General features: G+C 47.8%; 3 protein-coding genes across 3 annotated transcripts; 2 read left to right on the forward strand and 1 right to left on the reverse strand.

The window, feature by feature from the left end:
• Positions 1-600: 600 nt before the first annotated feature.
• On the forward strand, positions 601-4,805 carry C1QBP (complement C1q binding protein). The gene is made up of 6 exons (XM_082776010.1): positions 601-873; positions 1,028-1,178; positions 1,420-1,507; positions 2,013-2,108; positions 3,011-3,133; positions 4,369-4,805. Exons 1-6 carry the CDS (start codon positions 639-641, stop codon positions 4,516-4,518), a joined length of 843 nt encoding a protein of 280 aa, XP_082632136.1. The 5' UTR covers positions 601-638; the 3' UTR covers positions 4,519-4,805.
• Positions 4,806-6,365: 1,560 nt separating this feature from the next.
• RPAIN (RPA interacting protein) lies at positions 6,366-8,923 on the reverse strand. Its single transcript, XM_082776140.1, has 7 exons — positions 8,717-8,923; positions 8,452-8,613; positions 8,106-8,169; positions 7,500-7,614; positions 7,266-7,329; positions 7,022-7,156; positions 6,366-6,577 (listed from the first exon to the last, which is right to left on the reverse strand). The coding sequence occupies exons 1-7, from the start codon at positions 8,798-8,800 to the stop codon at positions 6,548-6,550; spliced, it is 654 nt and encodes a 217-aa protein (XP_082632266.1). The 5' UTR covers positions 8,801-8,923; the 3' UTR covers positions 6,366-6,547.
• On the forward strand, positions 8,895-18,489 carry NUP88 (nucleoporin 88). The gene is made up of 17 exons (XM_082776139.1): positions 8,895-9,229; positions 9,656-9,825; positions 9,984-10,109; positions 10,276-10,362; positions 10,909-11,085; positions 11,387-11,570; positions 11,963-12,113; positions 13,137-13,235; positions 13,404-13,494; positions 14,495-14,596; positions 15,226-15,384; positions 15,812-15,937; positions 16,439-16,504; positions 16,731-16,811; positions 17,153-17,279; positions 17,744-17,862; positions 18,264-18,489. Exons 1-17 carry the CDS (start codon positions 8,960-8,962, stop codon positions 18,325-18,327), a joined length of 2,199 nt encoding a protein of 732 aa, XP_082632265.1. The 5' UTR covers positions 8,895-8,959; the 3' UTR covers positions 18,328-18,489.
• The last annotated feature ends 1,331 nt before the right edge of the window (positions 18,490-19,820 follow it).

Below are 19,820 nucleotides of genomic sequence, written 5' to 3' on the forward strand. Positions count from 1 at the left end.
AGCCACCAAAGGGGCGCAGGCCTCTTAAGACAAACAATGGTGGTGCTCTGAGTAAATGGGTGAGGGGCTGCCCAAAAGCTGGCTCTTTTACCACAGAGAGGGGCAGGGTGCTTTGGTGCGTGGCGTCCATGTTCTCCTCACACCACTGGGCACCGTGCCAGCCTGCCCCATCCTTGCTTCCAAGTGCCAACAGCAGTGGCACATCCTCAACATCCACACTAGGGCGTTTTTCTGGTTTTGCTTGTTTGTTTTTGTGGTTTTTTTTTTTTTTTTTTTTTTTTTTTTTTGTGGTACTTTTTAATTTTTTCCTTCTCCGGATCTGCCGAGGGTGGGCTTCTGACCCCTATGAGCCCTCCTCTGGGTTCTGCTGTGGGAGCGTGGGCATGGGGCGTTGTGGCGGGCTGGCACATCCTCGCTTCCCAGTGCCAGCAGCAGCGCCCCACCCTCGCTGTGGCGATAATTCATCTGCTTTCGGTTCGCCCATTCCCTCCTGTCCCATTTTTTGTGGTACTTTAAATTTATTTCTCCCTCTTCCCGCCCGATTCGCCGGGGGCGGTCTCGAACCGCGGTCCCCGCTTCCAGTTCCGGGGCCGCCTCCTCCCTTTCCCCTTCCCCTTCGCCCCGTGCGTGTCCCCGCCATGCTGCTCGCACGGGCCCTGCGCGCCGCCGCCGCCGCCCTCCCCGCTCCTCGCCCGCTGCTGGCGGCCGCGCTCCCGCCCCGCGCCCCCCGGCCCGGCCCCGTGCTCCCGGCCCCGGCCCCGGCCCGCTCCCTCTGGCAGTTGGGGGGCGGCGGGGGCCGGGCCGCGCTGCTCCGCCCGCGCAGGGGCTCGGCCGGCGGCGTCTCCTGCGGCTGCGGCGGCCTCCACACGGAGGGTGAGGGGGGAAAGGGGACGGGGACACCGTGAGGGGACACCGGGGGGGGAGGACACGCGCCCGGGCTGCACGTGGAGGGGAGGTGGGGGGAGTCCCGGGGCTGTCCCCTGGCGGTGACATTTTCTCTCTCTCTCTCTTCTCGTCCCGTGTGCAGGGGACAAAGCCTTCGCGCAGTTCCTGGCGGATGAGATCAAGGAGGAGAAGAAGATCCAGAAGCACAAGGCGCTGCCCCAGGTGTCCGGGGGCTGGGAGCTGGAGGTGCACGGCACGGAGGCCAAGCTGCTCCGCAAGGTGGCCGGCGAGAGGTGAGCGCCGCGGCCTCCCCCCGGCCCTAAAACCAGCAAATTCGGCCTAATAAAACCTAAAAAATGCTCACAAGAGCAATCAGAGTCCGCTTCGTTAGGGAGTGTCTCTGTAGTACAGCCTTGCTCAGGGCGTGCGGATTCGTCAGCGCTAATTCTGTGCCTGAGGCAAACTTTTTAAATCAGAGAAACACAATGGGTGTTTTGTGTGTGTTTAAGGTCCTTACTGCTGTTTCTTTTGAAGGATAACGGTTACGTTCAACATCAACAACAGCATCCCACCCTCAGTGGATGAAGACACGCAAGAAGATCAGAAACCCGATGAGCAGGAGGTAAAGGTGGCGGTGGGAGCTTTCCTGGGGGGTACGAGCACAGGGGGAAGGCAGAACTAGAAGGTAAAACGCTAGAAAGTGTTAAGTCACGTCCCCCCCCCTTGATATTTGAGAGTATCAAGTTGCAAAAGGCAGATTTTTTTTCAGTGGCCCTTGCATGGTGGTGTTGGGCAGAAGGATCTCAGTCTGGTTTAATTAGGCTTTTAGTCAAAGTCCTGCTAAAAACTGTGAAGGAATGATGGAATTCGAGGCAGGTGGCTTGGTCTGCAGTGACTGGTGCTGAGCGAGCACTGTGACCAGTGACTTCTCCCTCTGTGACCAGATGCAGAGCAGAGAAAGCTGAGAGACCTCGGGGAGGGGAGGCTGTGCTGGTCCCTGGCAAGGCTGGGGAAGGAGGCTGAAGGGACGTGGGGAAGAGGGCGATGCGCGGCGGTGCTGGGCTGGGCTGCGGTCACTTGGGCTCTTGTTCAGACTCCAGTGCTGATGCAACTTTTTTCTTATTTAGCCTGATATTACATCAACTCCAAACTTTGTTGTGGAAGTAGTTAAAGATGATACAAAACAGACCCTTGTTCTTGACTGCCATTATCCCGAAGATGAGGTGAGTATCAAGCTGGTCCTGTGTTAGCTGTAGCCAGCTGTGGCTCACTGCACGGGCATTTCCTGCTTTTTACTGCAGTGTAATTAATTCTGCCACTGTTGGATCTAACTGCTGGTTATAGTTTTCTTGGTTTTCCTGAATCTACAGAAAATGCAGTCTCCTTTTACCTGTTTGTTGTTTTTTTTTGTTTGTTTGTTTGTTTTTAACTCGGAGGCTTTATCTTCGCAAGGATAAACCCTGGGGAGATGTTCCATTGCATTCCTTACGTCCTGACCTGCCTTTCTGATCAGCTGCTTGTAGGCCAGCTTACTGAGTGAAATTAGAGAAGGGAAGCATGGCTTCTTTAACAGAGTGACACATTGAGAGGGGCAAACAGGAATGGCCCAATTGAGTTAGATTTAATACAATGCAGCAGTAACATGCAAATCTTACTGGTACAAGACATTATCACAAAGAGAGGCAGAGATTTAAAAAGGGGAAGGGAGAAATTTGAATTAAGAGTTTGGCTTCAGACTGACCTCTGTGGTTTCTTTTGTAAACCTTAACAGATCTCTTGTGCAAGCAGCGTTAGCTGACAAAGGCAAGGCAAACTTCTGAAGACTGGTTTAGAACCACACAGAAGAGACTCATACATCTCTGTATAGTCGGGCTGCTGGTTTTCCTCAGGTGTCTCTTGCAGCAGCAGCTGGCAGGCTGCCTCCTGTGGGATTTCCTCTGTTCTTGGGCACGTGTGTGCTCGTCTTCAGGAACACGCTGAGGGGAGAGGAGTGGCCTCAGTACCAGTCTTGAGGTTTTGCCTGGTTTTGCCTGCAGTGTCGTATTTCTAGGCTTCAGGATACAATGGTTGATGGCGCCCTGTAATTAGAGCTAATGAATGTCTTGCATCTCATTTCCTGTTTCAGGTTGGGCACGAGGGAGAGGAGGAAAGCGACATCTTCACAATCAGGGAGGTCAGCTTTCAGCCCACGGGAGAAGCAGATTGGAAGGACACCAATTACACCCTCAATACAGATTCCCTTGACTGGGTAAGTGCTGACATGGCCGAAGGCTGCAGGGGGCACTCCAGCTGCTCTTGCCTGGCCTCCTCCTGCTGCTGATTTACCAGTGAGTCCTGTCCTGGATGTGTCACCCAGGAGATTCCCCTGCTTTCTCCCAGCTTGCCACGAGGCAGTAGTTCCCCTGCAAGCTGGGGATTGTTATGTGGTCCCAGCAGTCACACAGCACTGGGTCTGATAAGCTGAAGCTAATTCTCTGCCAGGTTTTGTGAGCTGATCATTTCCTAGCAGTTGTAACGTATTGTAGAGGTGCTTTGACACTTGGTCAAATCTGCTTTCATCTGTGATTTGAACAGTGTTGCTTACAGATTCCAGGTGTAGATGTCTTTGTTTTCTAGGTTCTTTGTGTATGATTTCATAGTAGTGACACTAATAACAAACATCCAGCTATCTGGCATCTGCTTACCTGTTCGTAATGCCAGGCTTCCAAAAGGTTACAGCTGAGTTGGAGGCCACGTGTGATATGATGAAAGCTTTACTCCTCAGGTGCCTCTCTTTGGGAGGCATTCATATTCAAATTGGTCAGCGTGCTCTAGAATATTCCATGTTACTGTTTTCCCCTCTGTCTGACTTGAGACAGCAAATTAATATAGGAATCTGTATGATTACTATCTACTCAGATTGCAGAAGACCGAAAGGAAAGATTTGCTCGCTGACACTGCTCTGTTTAAACGCAGTATGGCAGCCGTTAGCAGTACTGCACTGCACAGAACAGCAGCAGTTCTTGTGAGGGGCAAGGGGGGAACCTCAGTTCTGAAACAAGGTGCTGCAGTTGCAATAGTTAGGTAGGATTAAAACCCCAAAAAAAATGATTTGGTGATGGTAAAAGATTTAGTCTCTGAAATCCATTGTTACATCCAATACGACACTTTCCAGATACCGCTAGAGCAATTTACCCCCAGGGCCACTGCATTGTGCAGAGGGGAGAGGCAGAGCTCGGTATTGCGGATGCGTTGCCTTTGACAGCCTTTATCTCCTGGCCCTGCAGGCTGTTCATCAACCTCAGGGCACAGCCTGTGTGCTGGCTTTGGGTTTATACGCCCAAGGTTTGATGACCTGTGCCCTGTGCCCTTCCTCCAGGCCTCTCACCCTGCGGAGGAGGGGATGGGGAGGTGGCAGAGGTCTCCCTGCCTGTTGGGACATTCCAACAGCAACCCGTATCCAGATGTGCTCTGCTAAGGACGTTTTCTGTCGCTCTCTTGCAGGCTCTGTACGATCACCTGATGGATTTTCTGGCTGACCGAGGAGTGGACAACGCGTTTGCTGATGAGTTAATTGAGCTCAGCACTGCACTGGAGCACCAGGAGTACATTAAATTCCTGGAAGACCTTAAAAGCTTTGTCAAATGTCAGTAAGTTAGGCTAGGAAACTAATCTTCAGCTGTGGGCATTACACTGCAGTGCTCCAGCCAGCAATAATGCCCAAATGTATCTTCACGACAGCTACGGAGAGTAAGTACCTTTGAGTTTGGAAGTGCACATCATGGGAGAGTGAGGAATCTCACTTGTATTTTGGGTTTTGTATTTATGTTGCTGCCCAGATCAAGTTCTCAAACATTACTGTGTAGAATTGCCTCACCCTGCCTGGTGGTTTTCATACAATTAAGAATGAATGTGAAGAATAAAGTCTGTTCAACGAGTCACTGAAAAGGGGTGGTCTCTCTTCTTTGTGCTGACCAGAGAGTTGCCGTAATGATGATGTTGGTGTGTCCAGGCCCATGATGGTGTTAATAAAGCTTCCTGCAGAGCTGGAGCTGCAGAGCTGGTGTGTGCTGTCCCTGTTTTCTCCAAGGAGAGCTACTCCAGCACCCCCAAACACACAGCGTGCCTTTCTGCCAGCATAGTTGTGGCTGTAGGAGAAATTTTGCTGGCCAAGCTGCGCTAATGATGTTTGTGAATCTCATTTGTGGCAGGTTGTGGTAGTGGGGGTATGACTGAAGTCTTGGCTGCCTGTGCTGTAGAGCAGAATTTAGGCTCTCAAACACTGACTTTGAGTTGTTCCAAACAGGAACGTGCTGCGATAACCTGCTAGATTAGTATTAATACATATGCTTCAGAAAAAATACCATGGGGAGGTTGGAATGCTTCAGTTCTGGCAGAATGATTCAAATTCTGTGGCTGCTCATGGCAGAAGCATTGCTGCAGGGCAGCAGCTGTGGCCTTCTGCTCAAACTGGTGTCTCCAGTTGTTGCCTCAAGGTCCCAGGCAGTCCTGCTGGCAGAGCAGAACTGCAGAAGGTGCTCTGCCATGTCTGGGAGCTGCACGCCAGCTGGCAGTGCAGTAAAGAGCTGCTTCTAATTAGGCTTGAGCACATCCATGAACAAAATGATAAGAGCCTGTCAGAACACCTGATGGCACCTGACTTGTACCTCTCCAGGGGTTGTTTCTTGTTACTTTTGTCCAGGATTACCTTTTAGGCTGGAATGGTGTTGCTCAGCTGGTAAAGCTCAGCAGAGCTGTGCGGGAGGCTGGGGAGGAAGGAGGGGTGGCTGAACGAGAACCAAGTTTCTGGTAAGTGTTCTTTGAACTGGAAGAGGGGAGACTTACAGAAGAAGTTCTTCCCTATGAGGGTAGTAGGGCTGTGAGCAAGCTGGTCTAGGGCATATGCCTGTGGCATAGGGTTGGAACTAAACATCCCTTTAAAGGCCCCTCCTACCCCAAAATGAAGCCTTGCAGATAAGCCATCCCCCCTCACCCACCAGCCAGCCTTAGTTACAGGATTTTGATAGTTTTGGCCTCAAAATAAGTGTATCCAAGTTATGTGTGTATGAAACACACTTGTCTTTACTACTTACAACATTCAAACAGATGTCACATACAAGAAGTTTCATCTTTGCAACCCAGTTGTCTTAGAGGAAACTGACTCAAACAAAACTGAGCTTTGGTACAGTGGAAAAGACAAGGCAAAGGAGAAGCCTAGCAGGGATAAGGGGCAATCAGAATCCGTTCCTCCCTGGGTGGATAAGTTCCCACAGATACTTGGTGGAAAAATTGCATATTTTACAGAAGCTGTTCCAGTGAAATACTCCAATAGTCCAGGGTGAAGTACACAACTGCAGTTAAGCCTGCAGGCAGTTACCTGTTCCTTACAACAAAAGGATACAGCAGAAATGCTGTCATTGACCAAAAAATGAAGCTAAAGCCCCATGCAAGCTGTGAGATCACCAATAAAAACACCACTGTTAAAAATGACAAGCCTAGAAATAAGTACATTTATTATAAAACATGTGCTGTGCCATCAAAAGTGCAGGTTAAGGCAGTAGCACTGCCTTGTTAAGTATTTTGACACAGCACATACAAGTGTATACATTAAGAGATAGTAGCAGCTCTGAGTGGGTTTTTAATCTTGAAGTCCTTCCAGTGAAAAAGCAGCAGCTGAAACAGCCTACAGGAGAACCGTCCAGGAGTCACAGACCTTTACAGAAGGGAAGGTTAAGTTAGACAAGCTATGGTAACGTACAAAGCCAGTTACTAATGTTCAAAACCATTTGAAATGCTGTGCTCCTGACCCTGTGCCCACCATGCAGGTACACATGCTGTGTGCAAAGGGATTCAACTTCCACAGCAGAGCTGTAAGAACTCGTGAGCTTGAGCTAGAGGGAGCCTTGTTGAAAGATCCCCTAATTCAGCAGGGAAGGTAAGCTGTGGTAGGCAGCTCTTTTACAGTTACTGGTGGTCAGATGTAAAACCACTTCCAAGAAAGTTTGGGGGGGGGGGGGGGGGGGGGGGGCGGGGATGGACACAGACACAACAGCAACACAACCCCCAGGATCACTGGGCTTGTGGCTGCCCTTGCAATCAAGAAATGGACCCAGGCAGAAAGGTGTGGTGTCAGACAGGAGCCTGACACTTGACTCACCGGACAGGTCATGAGGAGACTCATTTCCTCCTCCATCCCACCGGTAACTGTGAACTCCGGGTTGTGCAAGCACCTGTAGCTGTGTTCTGTTAAAGTGTTTTCTAGAAGTGCCCGAAGCTTCTGTTCCGTCATACCCTGGAAAAAATGGGTTAAGAATAGATTTTATTTGTAAGTTCTTGTCTGTAGCTTACTTAAAGCTTCCTCTTCGCAGCAGACTTAAGACATCACTCCCAGCACAGCTTACCCGTGTGAGGATGTACAAGCCACACTGGCAGAAAATTGAGTGACAACTCACAGTCAGGGTGTTCCTAGAAAGAGCGTACAGTGAGCACCTGAACAGCCAGGACATTGCTCGTTTTTCTGTTTTGTTGAAATTCACACCAACAGCAGCCTGTTTGCCTACTGCTATTTGCCTGTTTCTGAGCACAAACTGCTGTAGGAGAGTGGAGACTTGCTCCAGTGCTGAGGGCTTTCTTACTTTCTGCACACCGGGCAGATGATCTTGTTGCTGGCATCCAAGCCATCAAGCATTGCATTGAGACATTCTTCATCGAACTGCAGGCTTCGCTCATACTCTTCTATAACCAGTTGTTCTGAAAGAGATATATGTGCAAGTTTATCCTCAGCTATCTGTTACAAACACAATGCAGCACTGCAGCATACACATAGCTGCTGGCTGTTCTGAATTTTTCTTTGAATTGGATTTCTATGCTTGAGGAAGCTGTTGTTGTTAGCTTTTTTTCCCTATGGTTCATCCTTTATCTGATCTCAAGTGTGTGACTGTAACACTTCCCAGCCAACAATATAGAAGTATTCTGAGTTTATTTATACAGGCACCTACAGTTCGCAGCCACCACAGTGCTGTCTCCGCTAGCCTCTTACTAGTTCCTCACAGTCCTTAGAATGTTGTGTAACTCTTAGAGCTCTCCAACAAGGTCTCAGCGCATTAGAGAGGCTACAGAGACTAAGGAAGCTCTTCCCCTGTGTCATGTGATATATGAGAACTGAGAACTGCAGCCTCAGGAACTACTAGAAAGGAGTCATACAACTCAAACAGGAGCCAGAAGATGTGCTGAGATGTTACCTTGCAAGATCAACTCCTGTTGGATTTCATCCAGCACAGCTAGCTCATAGGGGTCCTCTAGCATCTGAAAGGCACAGCAGTCAGTAGTTCTCTCATAGTGCCCACATTCTCACATAACTTCCACCCGTTGCTGTGAGTGGAAGTCTGTCAGTTTCCTGGTTGGTAAGCCTCTATTTGCACAGACATGCAGTGGGGAAAGCCAAACACACCGCAATCCCCCCCAGCGGGCCCGGAGCAGCCCCCCGAGCTCAGGAGGCGGCTCCAGCCCCACTGGGGCAAGGTAAAGAGATACCAGAGGAGGCCGGGAGGGGGGGGGTCCTGATAGGGGCTGACCCCAAGCACTGACCTGCGCCGCGTCGCCTCGCCTGGCCGCCTGCAGGCTGCGCCACTCCATCTCCATCACCTCCGGCACCAGCAGCGCCCCCGGCCCGGTGCCGCCCCCATCCCCGGCCCGGCGGTAGCGCTCCAGCAGCTTGGCGCGGCCGCTCCTCAGCCTCTCAGCGCAGCGCTGCGGGGGGGAGCGGAGCACAGGGAGGGGGCGTCAGGCAGCGCCCGAGGGACCCGCGAGGGGCGGGGAGGGCCCCGCGGTGCCCCCGTGAGCGCTCACCCACCCGGCGGTACGCCTCCTTCCAGGGCGGCACGGCCAGGCCGGGCGCCTTGTACAGCGCGCGGTGCCCGCGCAGCGGCTCCTCCATCGCCGCCCGCCGCCCGCCTCACTCTGCCCGCCGCCGCGCGGCACGCCGGGACTTGTAGTCCGGAGCGGCGGCGCGCGCTGACGTCACGGGGCGCGGCGGCGGCGCCGATTGGCTGCGAGGCGGTGTGGAGGGGAGGGAGGCGGCTGCGCGCGCGGGGCGATGGCGGCCGAGTGGGGCCCGGCGGAGCAGTGGCGCGCGGCCCTGCCGCAGCACGCCGTGCTCGGACGCCTCCGCGACCGCGTGGCTGCCGCCGCCGCCGTCGTCGCCGGCCCCTCACGGCCCGGGGCCGGTCCCAGGGCGGCGCTGAGCCGCAACCTGCTGCTGGGGCTGGACGGGGACCTGCTGCTGTGGGACGGGGACTGCAGCGCCCTGCACGCCATCAGCCTCCGCCGCCTCGGTGGTCCCGAGCCGGGGCTGAGCGATTATCAGGTGGGGAGGGGGGTATGAGGTGTGAGAGGGGGGGTTGAGGGGTCGGTGAGGCCGGGGAGGGGGTTGAAATATGGGCGGGGGAGGTCCCTGAGGTGAGGGGGGGGGGCTGTGGGGCTGGGAGGGGGATTTGGGGTTGTCAGGGGAGAGGGGTTTGTGAGGGGTGGGGGGTGTTAGGGTGGGAAGGGGCTTGAGGGGTCTGTGGGGTGGGAAGGGGGGCTGTGAGGCCGAAGGGTGGGTCCTTGAGGCTGGGAGTGGGGCTGTGAGGTGGAGTGGGGGGGCTTGGAGGTGTGTAGAGGGGCGGGGTGGAAGGTGAGTTGAGAAGATTGTCTGTGAGGTGGGCACCCTACCCAGCAACGACTGACTAACAGACACCCCCACCCGGCACAGACCCCCCTGGCACTGACTGACCCCCGTTTCTCTCCTCAGACGCTGCTGTGCATAAACCCGCCGCTGTTCGAGGTGTACCAGACGCTGCTGAGCCCCACGCAGCACCATGTGGCGCTTGTCGGCACCAGGGGACTCACGGTCCTGGAGCTGCCCAAACGCTGGGGCAAGAGCTCCGAGTTCGAGGGCGGGAAGGAGACGGTGAACTGCAGGTGGGTTGGTGCTGGCTGGCAGCACGCTGCAGGGAGGGCCCAGCTTTAACGCCCCCTGCTAACGCTGCTGGAGCCGTTTGGTTGTCTGCACAGCTCGTCTTGCCCCCACCCGAAGAGGTAGCTCTTGTCACTGGGCCTGTGTCTGCTCTCTGTTTCAGCACCATTCCCATCGCCGAAAGGTTCTTCACAAGCTCGCCGTCTCTGGCTCTGAAGCACGCCGCGTGGTATCCCTGCGAGACGCTGGAGCCCCACATCGTGCTCTTGACTTCAGATAACACGATAAGGTAAAAGCTGCTTGTGCTCTCGCTTGGGGCGTGCCTGGTTTTTCACTAGGTATTTGTGCTTTGTCCTTCTTCAAAGAAGCAGCAATATAAGATAGGATGGGAGGATTTTTTGACCCCTATCAGCTGGTGTTCCTGTATGAACATTACTGCTGTTTCTTTCCTCTAGGGTTTACAGCCTGAAGATACCTCAGACGCCCATCAAAGTGATTACTCTTTCAGATTCAGAGGAGGAGACTCTTACAATTAACAAAGGGTTTGTGTGGCTTCTTGTATTTTGAAATGCTTTTGACAGAATAAGCTCTGCATTCTCTGTCATGTTTTTAATGAGTGATAAATCCACCTTAAATTCTGATACAAATTTTCTCATGACTTACTGATCACAGAATTCTGTGCTAGAACTTCTTCCTAGCACAGTAGCTGCACTATTTTTTTTCCTGATTTTTCTAAAAGAGGGAACAAACTGTACAGTCAGTGTTTGTCAGAATAGTCATTTGAAAAATAGGCATTATCTTTAAGGGTTAAGAAGGGCTTTTTGGGTGGGGAATGCAGAAAACAGATCTTTTTATTTTTTCCTTGGGCTTAACTGGGAAGGAGAAACTTGAAACCTCTTGCTCAGTGAAACTGGGCTGGCTGGTGGGTGCCTTTCAGAAATGAGGCCTTTTAAGAAGGATGTTACCTGCGTGCCTTTGCTGCTGCAAGCAGCGTATATCAAAGGACCAATGGACAGGTGTTCAGAAGTAATTCTATGTACTTCTCCCAGTCACTGCTGACTCCAGGCTTTGTTCTGACCTGTCCCTAGGAGAGCCTACACAGCGTCACTGGGAGAGACTGCAGTGGCGTTTGACTTTGGCCCTCTGGTGCCAGTCCCAAAGAACGTACTTGGACAGCGAGGGAGCGACGAGGTGCTGGCTTACCCGCTGTACATCTTATATGAAAACGGGGAGACATTCCTCACGTACATCAGCCTGATACAGAGGTAGGCGTGGGTTCATCCTCATGTTTCATGGGGTGCCTGTACATTGGAGAGCCATCTCTTCACCTGGCTGGGACTCTGTAATGGATGCTGGGCTGATTTTTCTTGTATTCCATTCTGTGTCGTTTCTTTGTGGCAGTGCTAGTAGTCGTAACTCCAAGAACATTGTGTTAGAATTCCATCATGTTTGTTCTTTATTTTAATCACCCTTATTCTATAGTTATTATTCAGCAGACTCCTGCAGGCAGTCGTGGGGAACTCTCCTTCTACACCTATTGTTGTGAGCCCATCTTCTTTATTCCAGCACTGGGAATCTTGGCAAGCTGCTCGGCCCTTTGCCCATGCACCCTGCTGCAGAAGATAATTACGGCTACGATGCCTGTGCTGTCCTTTGCCTGCCTTGTGTTCCAAACATCCTGGTGATTGCTACTGAATCAGGAATGCTTTATCACTGTGTGGTACTGGATGCAGAAGAGGATGACGAGCAGGTACCTTGTCTCGTTCGTTTTGCTTCCTCAGTCACAGTTCAAGACAGCAGTGAATGCCAGGTGCTGTGTTCTTCTATAACCAAGCAGAGAGTCCTACTCCTTCAGCCATTCCCCGTAATCCTCTTTCACTTTTGTTTTAAATATTGCTTGTGTGAATCCTGTAGATATAGAAGTTTTCAATCAAACTTGCTATGAGCTATTTTAAAGAGGATCTTCTGAAGAAATCATGTGTCAGAGAGAAGCTTTTTAAGTGGAAAACCATAAGGGGACTTAAACTAATTACTGTAATGATTATTACACATGCCTATATTACGTAACACTCTCCTACTGCTATTTGCTTTGGTATTTCTATTTAAGTGCTGACTCATAGAAGAATTCAATGCTCTTTACAGTCGGAAAAGTCATGGGACCCAAGATCTGATCTTATTCCTTCCCTGTACGTGTTTGAATGTGTTGAGCTGGAACTTGCACTGAAACTGGCATCAGGAGATGAGGAAGAGCCTTTGGAGTCTGATTTCTCTTGCCCAATCAAACTGCATCAAGGTAGGGTGGTGGTTCAGGTTGTTGTCTTTTGTTTGCTTTATTTAATGAATTTAGGACCAAGTTATTTTTAAATTACCATTGGTCTCAAACAGCAGCATTACAAAAAGCATTTGCATGATGCCTTCAATAAAGCTGTGGAAAATCTGCAGAGTAAAAGGGAAGTTGCCATAAAAGAACTTAGGAACCTCCGAACCTTGCTTCTGAAGCAGGTGTGAACATTCAGTACCTATTATCACCATTGGGGTTTTTTGGTATCATTTTTATTAACCACTTGCTGTATTAAAATGAATGGCAGAAAGGTGACTGGTGTTTCATGGTCTTTTCTGTTGTAAAGTGTATCTATGAGGGGGCATGTGCTTCTCCACTGATGTGTGAAAAGCCATTTGGTAGATCTTTGTTTCGTAAATAGGACCTGGAAGAGTATGGCAAATACTGCAGATCACTAAAAGAAAGAGCAAGGCTGGGATGTGCTTTATTGTTTACTCATGGGCGGATTACTGATGTTTACAAAACACTAAATTATTTCAGCTGTGGATAAGAAAGCAGAAGTTGTTGTGCTTGTTCTGTTCTATGTGTGTTAGCAAGTGATACACTGTGAGGATGAATCCTGAAGGAGGAGTTGGTGTCTGTTCATCAGCCTGTCACCTGGGGCAGGAGGTTGGGCAGGACACAGGGTTTGGGTCTTTCTGAACAAGAAGCCTGTCTGAAAGCTGGTCGGCTGCCATTGACTGATCTGCCCTTGAAAGTTTGGTGGACAAAGATGTTGTGTAATACGAGTAATTCTAAACAATGCACCAACAGGTTAGTAACAGGTGTTGCAAGAGTAATTGGTTTATATGCAGAATTCTAACAACGTGGCTGGTGCCCCTAGCTCATTTTGTGGATAGGCGCTAGTCAGTACTTGCAACGAGATGTTAATGCTGGCTGGACAAGAGGTCAATACATGTGTTCAACAGCACACAGCTGCAGAATGAGATTTTCTTCGTTCAGTGCCATCTACTATATTCACTGTTTAAATTTCAGATCCAAAATGTCCCTCTAGATACCACTGCACACATGAAGCTGGTGTCCACAGCGTGGGGTTGACGTGGATCAACAAACTGCACAAATTCCTTGGTTCAGGTGAGTGGCGAGACTCTGTTGCACATAGAGGAAAGGGGGAAAGGGATTACTGTCTGTACTGTCTGAACAGCTTTGTTTTGCTAGTAACAAGCTGGGGAACATGTGAGTAATACTGAGAACACCTTACCCTGCACAGTGGATATTGCATTCAGACAAATCTCTTTGCAGATGAAGAAGATAAAGACAGTTTACAGGAGCTGGGTGCAGAACAGAAGTGCTTTGTTGAACATATTCTTTGTACGAAACCATTGCCATGCAGGTAAAAAACAACTTTCTGTTGCTTCCAAATCAGTGAGTTTTTCTGGAAAAGTATTTATGATTAGCTGTCTTCTGCTGCATTCTTATCACTAAAAATAACGAAATCAGCGTAACAGAATTCAAATAAATATAAATAAGCATTTAATGCATCAAGCTCCTTAATGCACAGTTAGATATGTGAGCTAAATTTTTATGTCTGAAAATTACCTGTCAAACTAGCAGAAACTTTTGCTTCCATTTACCTGTCCCAATAGAACTCTGGGGCTCAATTAATCTAAGAGTCTTGAACACTGATGTGTTCCTTTTACCCACAGGTTAAAAGACAAAGCTGTGCCTTGATAGAACAGCTTGTTGTTTTTTTTTAGCTGGTAAGGTACCCTAATCAGGGTTAAGAGGCATCATTGTCTGGGAAATGTGATATTTGTGTTGGCTGTGTCATCTCACTTTAATACAGCCTGATCGCTTCCGTGGAATGCTGTTCATTAAACATATTGAAGATACAAAAAAATGCTCTATTAGTAGACATCAGTCATCTAATCTAAAGGGCTCCCTAAGTTAGTACAGGTGACAAATATCCAGGGGTGTGAGTTTTCACCTGAGGAAGTGGCGTTTGGAGCAGACGAGGTGGTATGCAGAGCACCTGTGTATGGGCAGAAGCAGTCTTTTCCTGAGGAAGTCTGTGCCCTGCACTAGAAGGGGGTAAAGTTTCCTGGGTCACAGCAGATTTTAGCTGCTGATTCACAGCTAAGTTGTACGGGTGCTCCCTCTCTCAGGGTGGATGACTTTTTGCCTGGTAACATCTGACTCAGTCAGACTGCATGGCATGAGAATAACTATTTTGCAGGACTCCTTCAGAAGAGTGGTTCTTCACTTTGTGACATGGGTCTGGCTTAAGTTGATTGCTATAAATAGAGCTTCTCCAAAAGAACTTGCACAACAACTTTCAGGAACAAAGAATGTTTTTTCTTGAATGAGTAATGCTTGTGTTTTCTTCCCTTCAGGCAACCTGCTCCAATCAGAGGATTTTGGATAGTCTCTGACATCCTGGGGCCTACGATGATCTGCATCACAAATACCTATGAGTGTATTACAAGGCCACTCTTGTACGTGGGTCTTAATTGGATTGAAGTCCATGACTGTCCTATAAAAAAAAAAGTCAGATTTTTTTTCCCCCACTTGTTCTTTTGATCCTTTCAGCCTGGAGTTCTGCACAATGAAGCACAATGCAGTTTACCTGCTGAACAATCCCTGGCAGAGCACTTAAGTGTTCTCAGGGTAGTTGCTTACTACTGATAAGGTGGTTAGAGGGGATATAACTAATCTGTATCACTACTAATGAGGATTCAGACAAACATTGCGTCAAAAAATTGTTGACCTTGTTGTCTTCTTACTTACTTTTAGATGAGGATTCTGCAAATCTGAAACTCTTCAGAGATTGGGTCATGTTGCCATTTGAATCCTTGCTTGCCTTGTTATTTTTTTTACCTTTAAATAGGAAGATATTTGTGATTCTTGACCTTTTCAGCTATGACCAAAGATGTGGGGATTTGAGCTCCACCCTGTCTAAAGCTGGATTTATCACACAATTGAAATATTTCCTCTTGGACCACTTCTGACTTGCTGTTGTAATATGTTAATCCCACAGTGGATGAGTTCCTTAGTTTTAACTACTGTTTAAACTCTGGTGTAGTGTAAGCCTTACGAGTGTTCTGTATTTGCTGTTCTCTGGCAGAAGTACAGTCCATCCTGCATCCCCTCCTCTACTATGTACCAGGGAAGACAAAGATGTAACCGTTTCCCCTCTCCGGATCCTGGCTGACTCACAGCATTCGTTTGAGAAGCACATCCGAAGCATCCTTCAGCGGAGTACTGCCAATCCCTTGCTCCTGAAGTAAGTAGAAACCATTCCCTAGGGAAGGTGAAGAGGGAGGACTCTTCAGGAATACTACGTGTTCATCATCAGCTCCTGACTGAACAGCAGTAACAGGGATGCAGCTTCTGCAGGAGCTTTGTGCCACTGTACAGGCATGGCATCAAATAATGTAGCCCTTTAGGCTGGAAGGGGAATCACCTCACTCAGTGCTGGGCTAACCGCAGTGCTACATTAGGTTGTTCAGGGCTGTCCCAGTGGGTTTTCAGCATCTTCAGAGAGCTCATGATTTCCTCATTGGGAAAACTGCTTTATAGCAAAGGGCTTTATTTGTGCCCCTCATTTCCATATCTGAACCCTCAGAGCCCTTACTGTAAGTGCTCTAATTTAACCTTTCCAAGGAACGTGGAAAAGTAGGATTGAGGAAAAAACTCTCCTGTTTATTCAGATCTGGGGATAAAGATGCTGCTCCTCCCCCTGAAGAATGCCTTCAACTTCTTAGCAGAGCCACACAAGTGTTCAGAGAAGAATATATACTGAAGCAAGATTTGGCAAAAGAGGAAATTCAGCAAAGGTAAGAAAAAGTCCCTCATAAAAAGTGCTGTACTTTGTTTGGTGGAACAATGTGTTTGGTGGAACAATGACACGAAGTACCTAGCACTAAACCTCCTTTGCTGGACTAACCACTATAACGGAGTAGAATGTGTTTAAAAAAAAAAAAAGGAAAAAGAGATGAACTACTGCTCTTCTGGTGTGGATGAATGAAGTCAGTGTGTCAGTGCTTGGGCATGGCAGAGGAAATCCTTTGACCTCAGCAATAATCATGACAAAACTGCTAAAAGGAAAAATTGCATTAAACAAATCTCTGCTTTTTTCAATTATAGTTGCTGATTTATTTAAAGCTGGGCCAAAATAGAAGAGTTAGTTCTTAACACTGCCCCTGTCTCAGTGGCTTTAGGTCTCCATACTACAGGAGTAGTGATTACTTCTGTGTGTTCTCTATGTGGCCTAAATACAGATTCAGCTGGATTGTTGTTGTGGGTGGCTCGATTTTATGTATATATTTATCTTAAAGAGTGAAGCTGCTGTTGGGACAGAAAAAGAAGCAACTAGAAGATCTTAATTACTGTCGAGAAGAAAAGTGAGTATAATCTGCCTACATCTATCAAGTCAAAATCCAGAATGATGCAACTTCATGCAAAAGGTACTTTATATAGGGCCCTGTATGAAACTACCTGAGAAGGGAAGGCAGTTCTGGCTTTAATTAGGCATTCCCCACTCCATTTTTTCAGGCTCTGCCTGTTTTTACATGCAGACTAATTTCCATGTAAATAAGAAATAAACAAATGTTTCTCAATTGCATAAAGGAAAAGTTTGCGGGAAATGGCTGAACGGTTGGCTGACAAGTATGAGGAAGCCAAAGAGAAGCAAGAAGATATTATGAATAGGTGAGTGCAAACTACTCTGTTCATCACAGATTACTTGCTGTTAACATTTGTTTGTCAGCATGGTAGAAGAACACAGTAGGTGGGAAAGTGCCTCACTGGTTTGTTGGAAGTCTGAGCTTCTGAAATTCCCTTTGCTCAATGGTGACCTTCAGTACTGAGTCCGCTTGCTGTTGAGAAATGCTGTGTGAGGCTACCTGAAAGAGGAGAGTAGAGTCTTGAGCCCCTAAGACTTAGGAAGAATGACAAACGATGCTTCGCAGTTAGAAGACTGGTGGAGTCTGAGTGTAATTATTCTTAACAGATGAGTTAATTCAGCAACATTTCTTGCTTTGTATATGAAGGATGAAGAAAGTACTTCGTAGCTTCCACTCTCAGCTTCCTGTTCTATCAGACAGTGAAAAAGATATGAAGAAGGAACTGCAGACAATACATGACCAGCTGCAGCACTTGAGCAATGCAATCAGACAGGTGAGATAAAATATCTGGCTGGTAGGTTATTGGTAACACTTCATCCACAATGATTGTGCTGAATTAGAATACAGTCTTTCTGCACAGAGCAGCTTCATGCCTTCATTAAATTAGCAACATCATGCAGAAATAACTTCTGAACCTTATTACTAATACAGATAGAACCAGCCTCTGGAACCCTGTGTAAACCCTAAGAAAGTCTCCACACCGTTCCTCAGTCCTAGCACTAATTTTCTCTTTGTAGACTCAAGGAATCATTAAGGTTGGAAAAGACCTCCCAGACCAGGTGCAACCATGCTCCTATCCCCCTTCCACATTGTGGAAGAATGCAAAAGCAAGCTGATTTTAACCCAAACAGAATCAGAATTTATTGCATTGTGACACCTGTTTGTAGCTATAACTGGCTTTCACTGTGGCAGGCAGAACCAACACTGACTGCGGGTCTTTTTGCGCGTGACTTCTAGGTTAAAATGAAGAAGGAATACCAGCAGAAAAAGATGGAAAAAGGTACTAGCCCACGAAAACCCAGCATCACCCTCAGTGCCTACCAGAGCAAGTGCATCCAAACGGTTCTGAAAGAAGAGTAAGTTAAAGCTTGGATCCTCCTGTAGAATTCAAGCCCTGGCACTTATGTAGGCTGTCCTAGTCATGTTTGTAGGGTATAGTTTAATTCTGATGCATGGGGGCAGGGGGCTGACTGCTGCACCAGCTGGAGTTTGTAGAGAGAGTTTAAAGCATAAAGCATGCCAGCTTATGACAATGGTACTGGTCCATCTTGTGCTACTACTAAACTAAATCTGCTTTTATGCCTGCTTTTTGTCTGAAGATCTTGTGGCAGTCTCTATGATGCCTATAATTAACAAAATCACCTGCAAGTGTTTCCATGCTCTGCTTCTATCTACCACATGAATTATTTTTTTTCCTAAGTGGTCTCGAACAAAAAAGACTTTACAGCTTTTTGACCTGAATTTACTTTTCTTGAAGGGGAGAACACATAAGGGAAATGGTAAAACAGATTAATGACATCAGAAGCCACGTGAACTTCTAACGTGTCCAGGAAGATGAACCTACAATGAAAAGTTGGATGAGCTTTAATTTTCTCTGGTAATTCCCCTTGTATATTTAACATTTGTAAGATGGACAATATGCCTTTTCTTTATTATTTTGTAAAGATAACTATGAATTAAAGTACTTTTGATAAGATACCCTACATGCTGTGTTTCTTGCTTTTCTCCTGGAAAAAGATTGTGCAGTAGGTTCTTTTAAACCTGAAGTTATTACAGTGTAGTACTCACAGCTAGCTCAGTAGTGTGGAAAAGCATGGCTGCTTCCTGCAGAAAACTCCCTGGGTTTACTCTGGGAAGCATCCCCTACCCTGGGTCCATGGCACAGTTACTGCAGTGGAGGCCTGTGGCAGAAGGCAGAGTAGAAAGACGAGAGAAGCGCACACACTTCAGCAGCTTTTTTTAATTTGGAACACTTTCTTCATAAAGGACACACCTTCAGTACAGTTAACAAATGGTTACACTTGAATCCTGTAGACAGCAGAATTCTACATCCACAATTGCACAGGACACCAATGGCTTGGTTCACTGGAATGCAGTATTAACTTCCAAACACTGTTCGCCTTCATCAAAAGGTGGCTCTGAAGTCCGTCTTAACATTAAAAGACCAATTATCTGCTGTAGACAAACTTTAGCGGACAATAAATAATTGTTGTCTCTGCCCCCCCAGTTCCCCTTAGAAAAGGTGACGTGGTCAAGCTCAGTTTTGAAAAGTAGTACTGCACTGCTACAAAAGTGGCACAGCAAGAGGTGCCAAATAAAGCTGTAAGGAAAGGAGGGCTGTTATTACCTGTTAGGTAACGAGGTTACCAGACATGCTGCAAGAACACTTGTTTTTTGTTGCTTTTTTTTTTTGTACAGATTAAGACTATACAAGTATAGGAATGCATACAAAACTTGCTCTCATCCCTTTTACAGTCTGCACAAACAGAATCTGGCTTTCTAGTCCACTCACCCTGTGCATCAGAGCTGACCTGCCAGGTTAGAAGTAGTGCCTGTTACAAAAAAAAGGAGGAAAAAAAAAAAAAAACACAAAAATTTACTGTGTGAGGCAAACCTACCACCCCATTCAAATTGAGCTCCAGGACACCAGGAATTGGAGGGAAAAGCATTTAGTTGCTGATGTTTTCAGAGACACCAGAATCCGTTGAGTGAATACAGAAAAAGCTTTTAACTACACTTAATTGACAGTGGTTTAAATTTGCTCTGCAAATTTGGCACACTTTTTTTTTTAAAGGCTGCTTTAAATTTCTTAAATTTGAGTTCAGCAGAAGCTTGAGTTACTGCTTCTGAAGCTGTGTTTTCCTTCCCAAGGAGTGAGTTCCCCTCAGGGTTAGCAGGACAGCTGCTTGTAGTGAGCACATCTACACTCCTGTGGCTAGTCAGGCTTCGAGTTTAAAAAAACATTTTTAAAAGGGATGATCAGTGGCTGGTGGAAAAAAGAAGTCATTTACCTTCCAACTAGGAAAATGGTCAT

The sequence above is a fragment of the Aythya marila genome (assembly GCF_965140915.1).
Source record: "Aythya marila genome assembly, chromosome: 20".
NCBI lineage: Eukaryota > Metazoa > Chordata > Aves > Anseriformes > Anatidae > Aythya > Aythya marila.

Bases quoted from the DNA above. Each gene is read 5' to 3' on its own strand.
- C1QBP (XM_082776010.1), top strand. From the start codon at position 639: ATGCTGCTCGCACGGGCCCTGCGCGCCGCCGCCGCCGCCCTCCCCGCT. The intron at 874-1,027 runs GTGAGGGGGGAA...TCCCGTGTGCAG, and splicing joins CGGCGGCCTCCACACGGAGG to GGGACAAAGCCTTCGCGCAG. The intron at 3,134-4,368 runs GTAAGTGCTGAC...GCTCTCTTGCAG, and splicing joins ATACAGATTCCCTTGACTGG to GCTCTGTACGATCACCTGAT.
- RPAIN (XM_082776140.1), bottom strand. From the start codon at position 8,800: ATGGAGGAGCCGCTGCGCGGGCACCGCGCGCTGTACAAGGCGCCCGGC. The intron at 8,170-8,451 runs GTCAGTGCTTGG...TGTGCCTTTCAG, and splicing joins GGCGAGGCGACGCGGCGCAG to ATGCTAGAGGACCCCTATGA. The intron at 7,330-7,499 runs GTAAGAAAGCCC...CGCTCTTTCTAG, and splicing joins ATCTGCCCGGTGTGCAGAAA to GAACACCCTGACTGTGAGTT.
- NUP88 (XM_082776139.1), top strand. From the start codon at position 8,960: ATGGCGGCCGAGTGGGGCCCGGCGGAGCAGTGGCGCGCGGCCCTGCCG. The intron at 14,597-15,225 runs GTACGTGGGTCT...GTTCTCTGGCAG, and splicing joins TGTATTACAAGGCCACTCTT to AAGTACAGTCCATCCTGCAT. The intron at 15,938-16,438 runs GTAAGAAAAAGT...TTTATCTTAAAG, and splicing joins AAAGAGGAAATTCAGCAAAG to AGTGAAGCTGCTGTTGGGAC.